The sequence below is a fragment of the Misgurnus anguillicaudatus genome, chromosome 25 (assembly GCF_027580225.2).
Source record: "Misgurnus anguillicaudatus chromosome 25, ASM2758022v2, whole genome shotgun sequence".
In the NCBI taxonomy this organism is placed as follows: domain Eukaryota; kingdom Metazoa; phylum Chordata; class Actinopteri; order Cypriniformes; family Cobitidae; genus Misgurnus; species Misgurnus anguillicaudatus.
In genome coordinates, this window is record NC_073361.2 from 20,749,501 (window position 1) to 20,758,623 (window position 9,123).

The window sequence follows — 9,123 nt, forward strand, 5'->3', positions numbered from 1 at the left end:
GCGGGCGTTCGCACCGTCAATCAAACAGCAGTTGTGACTATTAAGGTGCCTGATTGAAATGCGGCCACATGAGGCAAATTTAGAAAATAAAATTGAGTTATTTTAAGCTAAAAGAGTAATTATAGTTTTATTTTGAATTGTTTATGACAGGCTCGTGTAGGCAACAGAGTTAACGTTATATATTTTTTCGACTTCTGCTATTTAGACTAGGCGTCAGACGGACACGTGGGGTCCTCTTGGGGTCTTCAAGATTAGAAACCAACGGCGTTGTTTAGTTCGCAAGCAGAACTGAAATGAATTATAATTCACGCAAATAATGGATGACAACGAACTTGAGAGGTATGGATTAAAACGTTAAGTCGTTTACAGGCAGTTTACTGAAGACTAGTTGCGATGCCTTGATGCTTTTTAAACTGACGCTTTTGAATGGATGCAAACGTGAGGTGTTTTCATAGGTTATAATGTGACGCTAACAGTTATATTGTAATGCTAAAGAATTAATAATAACATACAGTTATTGCGTGTAAATTTGGGTCATTATTCCTAATACAATTATAAAGCGTTATTATAATACTTAGTCCCCTGCTGAAAAAAAAAACACTATCAAACCAGCATGGACCAGCATGGGAATTATGCTGGTCTATGCTGGTTTAGCTGGTGGTCACCAGCATACCAGCACCAAAACACAACATATGCTGGTATGACCAGCATGGGATGCTGGTGCTAATGCTGGTTTGGTGCAAATGCTGGTGCTGATGCTGGTTTGATGCTGGTGTTCACTTGGAAACCAGCACCAAAACATTTGCTGGTATGCTGTTTTTTTTCGGCAGGGTCTTGTCCTCGTTTAACAGTTTTTGTCAGTGAAATCATCAATGCACCTCAGCCTCTCGGGTCATTTTCGGGCGCACTTAACTTACCTGATGCCTTTCACTGTATATTTTCTCACAACTAATATTTTCTTTTTCACACCTTGTAATATATTTTTTTCTACAGGAAGGCGGTGGAGGAGCTCCTTAAAGAAGCTAAACGAGCCAAAGTCCGTGCAGAGACCATGGGTCCTTCTGGGTGGTACGTGTGGAAAGCTACGTTATAAAGTACAAATGCCAAGACGTCCACGAGTTGATTATCAAAAATTAGAAGTTTCTTATACATGTTAAGTTCTTACATATAAATGCTGGTCATATTGTTGTGCTGTAGGATGAAGTGTCCGCTGGGAAGTACCAATAAGCGCTTTCTGCTGAACACTTTGGGATCCTCTGCAATGATTGGTGAGCCAAAAACCCAGGGTGGTTCTGAGAGAGGGGAAAAAGAACATAGGTACAGAACTTGTGAAAAACATCGCAAAAAAGACTGTGAAGAATGCAGAAAAGACCATTCACACAGTAGAAAGCACTCTCATTCACACTCGTCAAAACATCAGTCAACATCAAGAAGCCACTCCCCCTCCAGGAGGTCAAATAGGACTCGATCTCGCTCACCCGCGAGAGGCACTTATACAGCGGTCAAAAATGACAGTGACAGAAGAAAAAAATGATTTAATAGCTATAAGAGAGGGCAGTGGGTAGTGTACTATGTGCAATTGTATTTTTTTTGTCTGCATACTTGATTTATGCAGTTTCTAGACTGCAAACACAAAGACTGCATCTGATTTTGTACACAAGTTATAGGGCAAATGGTTCACAAGTAGATTTCTACACGCAGTTGATGTGCAAGATCTACTTTTTTTTAAGTTCATGTCTTAACTGTTGTGTTGCAAGTAGTCATTTTAACTATAACTAAATTGTAAAAAATCCCTTTTATTATTATTTCGGGAGTATTTTTGAGTCAGAAAAACCTGACCAGCAATAAACATGATATTGGTGATCACTCGCCTATCTGCAGTATCTACTGTAGTGTAGTTTATCATTAAAAATCTTTATTATAGAAATATGTTTAATATAAACGTTTTGTTGATATGGCTGTCATATATTCTTTAGGTTCGTAAATAAATGATTTTTCCCTCAGTGGGCGACTTTGATTTCAGTTTAAATGTCATTATCATTCCTTTGCCTTTACTCGTGGTTTGACATGTTTACCCAAGATTTGCCGTCGCCACTAAGCAAGCATATTTTATTGCCATTCTCCCTCTGTCGTGTATTATACGTTCGTCTCCTTATCGCGATCTTATTGTAGGAAAAGCAATACTAAGTGCCATGTGGTCTGTCTGGTTACCCATTTCTTAATGAAAAAAAAAATGTTTAGCCCATCGTTATTAAACATATATAACCTATATGCATTTGTTCTTTAGTGTTTAGTCAGAAAAACAATCTTGGTTTGTGTGGTTCATGCACTCGGTTAAAAACCGAGACTCTGGTCACGTGTCGTTTAATTTAGGCTAACGCAATTGGACCATTACGATTTAGCGTCACTGAACTCGCATTATGAAATTGCACTTGGGCGTTTATGGCTACGCGTTTCTCCTACTCAAACATACAAGTGGTTTCAGAGCGCTTTTGCCTGTCCCTTAACTGGTTTATTGTATTTTATCTAAAGTCTCTAAACGCGTTTTAATTGCTTGTCGATTTTATGTCCCACTACTTTTAAGTTGTAGATATTGCCTCCCTTACATGGTGAATACGGATTATAAATCATTTTACACCATTATTCCTCTTACAAACTACCATGGATATGTTTTCAAATTGCGTCGTTTCACTTACGCTTCATAAAACCTTTTCAACGTCGCGGATAACGGTTTCCTTCCCTTTTCAAACGAGAGTAGTATAAACACCATTAAGCGTCGTTACGAGGCCTGATTTGTGTGAAATGGATTTACCTCAACTTTATGATGGTGCATGAGAGCCCCATTAAGATATGAGATAAAGTGCCATTATTGTCATTTGAAGAGGTCTATGGAAACACAACACATATGGTCTCGATTACTCTTGGATTTAATAATAAATGTTGTGTATTTTTTCTGTTCTTAAAAAAGTAACATTTAAAATTTTCCTTGCATTGGCACTGTTTAGTCCTCCACACATTTGACTGTTGGTGCGCACACATTTCTAACTAATTGAGTTGTGTTTCACTCACCATGATAATTCGTTTACACCGAACAGCTCGTCTTTATTTATCCACGAGGCCTTTAGTTTAATGAACCGATAGTGTGCTTAATGGCGAGTGAGCTTTGTTAGAGGGTAAGACGGACAAAATGTATACTCATTGTCGGTGTCACTGCAATCCAAAGTTCCTACAAAGAATTTAGCTTGGCATTTATTATCTACATTTTAGATACGCAATTACACATTTTATGCGAAAGAAAATCGATAAAAGGATAAGAAAAAATAGTTAAACAAGGAACATTTAACTGAATGGTTCTTCTGGGATTACAACTGGGTCATTCAATGGCATTAGCATCTTTATTTTAAGACTAATATAACAAAGGTTCCAGAAAAGGTCTTTTTCGGGCTGTATCGTTTCACAAAGAACGTTAAACATCCACAGAAACCATCTGTTGCACAAAAGGTTCTTTCTTGTAAAAAATGGTTCTTCAGAAGTTCAAGGGTTCTTTGGTGAAACAAAAAATGGCATCGCTATAGTCTTAAAATTAGAGGTGCTTCAAAAGTTATTCATGATGCCGTTGCGAAGCCTTTTTGGTTCCTCAAAGAACCTTTTTGTCAAAAGTTGACACTTTGTTTTAATCACGTTTTTCTTTTTATAATCTAAAAAGATTATTTTTAAACAAAAAGGTTCATTGGATGTTAAAAGTTTAAGGGACCATTCAGCCAATAATGGTTCTTCCATTGTGAAGCACCTTTATTTTATGAGTGTATAGAACACCTTAGCACCTTTATCATAACATCTGCGACGTTTTTCATGGTTTAGTAGGCCTATTTAATGAAATATTGTGCGTGGATCCTCCGACTCACCTGTCTTTGTATACGGACTATATCACAACTGCAGGTGTAGCACATATAGACGCAGGCAAACAGAACTTGTTTGCCAAGGGCATTGATTTGAGCGTGGTCAGATCTGTTCAATTATTGTCAAACCGTGGGGCAGTGGAAAGGAAACACCAACAGAATCTACTGCCAGTTGTCAGCTTTGTGTAAACAGTGAAACCAATGGTGCAGGAGGGTCACATGGTCACGGTGGCACACCTATGAGGCCCTAGATCGGCGCCAGACGCTCAGACTGCAGGTAGAGCAGAGGTCCTGATCAGGGGCAGGGCGCTGGCTCATGTGCTCTTGTACAGCACGGCTTTCCCGGTCGTTGGCAATCATGAATCGGGAAGAGCATTATTACTCACCTAACCATCTCTACAAGGACTCTTGTGCCTTTCAGAGACACCATAACAACGAAGACTACAGCCAAAACCCTCCACCGTGTCTGTATATGAGCAGGCAGACGCAACCTGTCTACGCCTCGCCATCTCTGGGCGTACAGGACCAACCAAATCTTACCGACATTACCTCTTATAGCATGTCGACACGGGATGATCTGGCAGTATCTCATCTACACCTGCCTCAGACTCCACAACCACTACTACAGACGGTCGGGGGTTATGGAGACTCTCTTGATCTGTGTGGAGATCGGAACAGATACCAACTACCCTTCCCGTGGATGAAGTCAACGAAATCTCATACGCACGCTTGGAAAGGACAGTGTGCAGGTAACTCTCGTGTTTTAGGCATTACAATTTACGGGGCGGTTTCCCGGACAGGGTTTAAATGTTTATTTGAGATTTCTTAACTACTAACGGCACTCACATAACTTAAAATATATCAGTGACATTGTTTTGTCTCAAGATTTAAGCCAGTAATGTTTTGTAAGGTATGTTTGTAAAGCTACTTAAATGTCCTAAAACTATAAGGCCTATTCCTGGATTAATAAACCTTGTTCGGGAAACCGTCCCTATAAATTTACCAAACTTAACTTTTTTAAAGAAGGCCCTACAGTGGGTTTTTATCATTTAAGGATCATGAACATGCGAATCTACATAGCGGCAAGTAAATAATTCGGCAATAATAAATCTACAAATATATTATAGGCTACATATTAAGGTCCGAAAAAAATGCAAATTTATATTTTTCGTAAAAAGCAGTCGTCAAAGAGGCATAGGGGTTTAAAGATCTAAATATTTAAGACGTTTGTGCGTCTACAGATTAAAATTTTAGGCCACGGTCCCCTTAATGTATTTGGGTGATTTATTAGTTTTATTTTATGCGTACATTTTTCTTGTTTCTTTGATGGAAATAGAAATTTTGTTTTATTTTGCATTTGTATCATTTTATTAAATTTTTATAAATTGTAACCATACCTTTTCAGTAAATAGGCCCTAATCGATGACTGACCTCAATTTTATTGTTTTCATATAGGCCTAAGCTAAGAAAAAGTAAAGAAAAAAACTCTTAAAATTTACTTTGAAAATAAACTTCAAAAATTAGTCTGTTTTAGTAAGACCCAACTAAACATTTTGTAGTTACTCCTACCGTTGCAAACGTTGTATGGGCTTGTGGAACTGCAGGGATCAATTTTTAAATGTTTCTTGTTAAAACCCAAATTCATAAACTAAAGACATTATTTAGAAATTGTATTATTTACATAATGTACAAAATAGAATTAAAGCTTAAGTTATTTTACTTTTAACAAATAAAGCCTATTTTAATTCCGTTTAGATTAAAAGAAAGAAGTGAACCCAACCAGTCAAATAATTGCGGACCTTCTGTGATTAATACAAGCATTTCTACCAATAAAAGCGCGTCAGATTTCCCCAAATAAGAGACAATTTAAACTGATCCCTTAGAATAATTTCAGTATTTTTTTAAATGCACCTTAGGCTATACCACAATATCAATATCCTCGTAGAAAAAGCTTTTCATGAACACACAAATCTTCTTTACGTTGCCATAAAATGTATATTTTTTGGTTGTTATAAGAAACATTCAGCTAGAAGAATAATTTATTTAATATATTTTTTTATAATATAAAGAACCTTATTCAATGACAAAGAACCATGTTTGAAACAAAAACGGTCTTCGGATGATAAAGGTTATACCATTCAGCCAAAGTGGTTCTTCTATGCACTTAAATTTTTTTGTTAAATTAACTCAGATTTACAAATCATGTCAACAGAGATGAGTTGTCACAACTTATAAAATATAGTTGAGAAAAGTCAACTTTATACGTTAAAACAACTCACCTGTAGTTATAACAACTCATCTCTAGTCAAGATAAATAATAGTAAGTTGAAATGACTTGTAAATCCGAGTTGATTTAACAAAATATTTTAATGCAGCAAAGTATTTTTCACAATGTGGCTTTTTATTTTTATCCTTTTGAAATTGAAATCTCCAATTGAAATGAAACGTTAATTCTGTCGTAGGTCATTACATGGTAGAGGCCGAAGAGAACAAGCGCACACGGACAGCTTACACCAGAGCGCAGCTTCTTGAGCTCGAGAAAGAGTTTCTCTTCAACAAATACATCTCGCGCCCTCGCCGCGTAGAGCTCGCGCTGACCCTCAGCCTCACCGAGAGGCACATCAAGATCTGGTTTCAAAACCGACGCATGAAATGGAAAAAAGAGGAGGACAAGAGGAGAGCAAGAGGAGTGGATCCCGAACAAGACTCCTCTATCACGTCCGGGGATTTAAAGGACGAGTCGTGTGCGAACCCTGGAACTCTAGCTGGACCCCCATCACCTCTGCACCCCCATGGGCCCCCAGCGTCATGAGACTAAACACACATTGACTTTAAGAGACTTATGGCATCGACACAATGTTTTGGCTGCCTACCATTTAAATAGGCAGCAGGGGGCAATCTCAGTTTAAGTTTGAGATGCAAGGACTCGTTAGAGGTGAATTGTCCACTCATCAATTTGTGGAAGGTGTTTATCAAATCACAGCACTTCATTTAAATATTTTTGCAATAGGGTTCCATTTGGTTAACATCAGTTTACCTGAACTAACAATTAAGAACACCAATACAGCATTTATTATTAATCTTAAATGTTCATTTTAACATTTACTAATACATATTGATATACTAAACTACCATGTCCTGAATGATTAATAAATGCTGGGCAAATATGTTGTTTATTGGTAGTACATGTTAACTAATGCATAATGGCAATGAATGAGACCTTATTCATTGACCCTGTGTACCAAATAAGATTTTGTGAGGACACTGTTAAATATTTTAATGTATTCATATTTAAAAAAAAAAACATGTTTAAAAAAAACATTGCATTTTCATTAATTTCATGCATTTAGTTTTTAAAAATTGACAACTTCTCAAATCGACAAATGGGAAAATGTATCTCAAGAACATTCTTCCATTAACATTCATAATATTTATGTTTAATGAATGAATCGCATTTGTGCAGCTTGGCGTGGATATGTCATTTTTTATTGGTTTTACAAATAAGCATAATGAACTAACCCATCAATAAAAGCCCTATTGGTAATTAATAATTAATCATTTTTATAGCTCTCATAACCCAAAGTTTATTTAAAACAACCTTCCTTTAACAAACATTATGAATCTGTAATTTTACATACAAAAGTAAAGGTGCTTCATGATGCCATAGAAAAAACATTGTAAGCTGAATGGTTCCATAAAGAACCTTTAACATCCAAGCCTTTCTATTTCACCAAGATTTCTGTGTGTGTTGTTCTTATTTAAAACCAAATATTACAGATCCAACAATATGCAATCAGCTACAGGTGTAAAGCAGAAATCTTTGTATCAATCATCACAATTTGGTTTGCATGTCAGATGTGACAATACTGTGTAACCGGAGGCTGCATATTTTTTTGACCTCTTCTATTGCCCTTTCTCTCTCCGCTGCACGATCATTCTTGAGACGTTCAGACAGTTGCCGCAGAATCTCCGCTTTCTTGTTCAGGCGCACACAAATGATAAAAGGGAAACCGAAACGCTTCTTGTACTCCGCGTTCAGACGATACATGTCAAGAATCTCACGAGAATCCAATGTGGTCATACCGGCCTGACTCTGCTCTTCCTGAGACTCTCGTGTTAATGCCCCAGTCTGCAGATCTCTGCCAGCCAAATCAGGATGACACCGCAAGATGCCCTCCTTACCTGCGCACATGTATTGCGTTTTAATGCATGTAATGGACTTCAGTGTGCATACAAATCACCATAGAAATTCATGTAAATGAAATGTTACAGTAACAAAAAATGCGATGTTGTTTCAGCTCAAGCACTTGGGTAGCCTAATTTTTTCATATTTTACCCAACCATGCGTTGAAAAAAACAACATTTCTTTTCAGAGTACCAAAACATTTATAACTTTAAAATAAAATGTCAAAGTAACCGAAAATAATCCAAATATTTAGGACAAACTTTACTATGCAAAGGATAACATTATAACTTCACAATACAAATAAATTTGTTTTGTTATGTTTGCTCCTAAAAAAGATGCAAAAAAATTATTTGCACCGATGCCACAAAAAATGGGGCTAAATAGCACTTAAAGTGGTTCACTGGCCCTTAAAAATAGAGGATTTTTAGTGCTAAACATCACCTATGTAGAACCCGTGTAGGCTACATGTGTAGAATTTAGCACCGTTTTTTTAAGAGTGCATAGAAGAACCATTTTTGGTTCCCCAAAGAACCTTCCAATGAAAGGTTCATATAAAAGAACAATTTTTGTAACTTTTGGTAGCACAAATAACTTTCTTTGCAATCAAAACAATATTAAGATGTTCTTGAACCATTCAGCTCGACAAAGGACCATTATTTTCAAGAGTGCTCTTAAAACAGAAAACTATACCTGAGTCGGAAAGACTGTGAATGAATTCCGTTATATGAGTTTCGATGTCTGCTAGGTCTTTGAATGGCCGATGTGACCATATTGCAGCTAATATAAGAGGACATTTCTCAACCACATTACCAAATATATTCACGAAATCCTCGTATGTGAGAGAATTAATAACGCTGATGTCCATGACTTGAGCGCGTCCTTTACAAACTGTAGACTAGTGGACTAACAAAAGCCAATATTAGACGAGGCCAATGTCCGCTGGGGCAAGTAATCTTTAAAACTCTTTAAAATTGGTAATGGATTTATCTGCTGAATGTAAACCCTGTTAAAATCATGGTTTCTCTTACAAATACCCAT

The 9,123-nt window shown here is 36.9% G+C and overlaps 3 protein-coding genes across 4 annotated transcripts; 2 read left to right on the forward strand and 1 right to left on the reverse strand.

Annotated features, from left to right (window-relative positions):
* The first annotated feature begins 122 nt into the window (after positions 1–122).
* Positions 123–1,883, forward strand: LOC129426189 (uncharacterized). 2 transcript variants are annotated; one of them, XR_008638340.2, is made up of 3 exons: positions 123–339; positions 994–1,094; positions 1,198–1,338. XR_008638340.2 is itself a non-coding variant. In XM_055182395.2 (3 exons), exons 1-3 carry the CDS (start codon positions 317–319, stop codon positions 1,532–1,534), a joined length of 435 nt encoding a protein of 144 aa, XP_055038370.1. In that variant the 5' UTR covers positions 180–316; the 3' UTR covers positions 1,535–1,883. The 2 variants fall into 2 exon arrangements, 1 of the variants encoding a protein (XP_055038370.1); XM_055182395.2 differs by having other exon boundaries at positions 180–339; positions 994–1,068; positions 1,198–1,883.
* A 273-nt stretch (positions 1,884–2,156) lies between these two features.
* On the forward strand, positions 2,157–7,066 carry pdx1 (pancreatic and duodenal homeobox 1). Its single transcript, XM_055182393.2, has 2 exons — positions 2,157–4,648; positions 6,362–7,066. The coding sequence occupies exons 1-2, from the start codon at positions 4,216–4,218 to the stop codon at positions 6,709–6,711; spliced, it is 783 nt and encodes a 260-aa protein (XP_055038368.2). The 5' UTR covers positions 2,157–4,215; the 3' UTR covers positions 6,712–7,066.
* Positions 7,067–7,444: 378 nt separating this feature from the next.
* Positions 7,445–9,001, reverse strand: urad (ureidoimidazoline (2-oxo-4-hydroxy-4-carboxy-5-) decarboxylase). The gene is made up of 2 exons (XM_055182394.2): positions 8,776–9,001; positions 7,445–8,081 (listed from the first exon to the last, which is right to left on the reverse strand). The coding sequence occupies exons 1-2, from the start codon at positions 8,948–8,950 to the stop codon at positions 7,732–7,734; spliced, it is 525 nt and encodes a 174-aa protein (XP_055038369.2). The 5' UTR covers positions 8,951–9,001; the 3' UTR covers positions 7,445–7,731.
* Between the last annotated feature and the right edge of the window lie 122 nt (positions 9,002–9,123).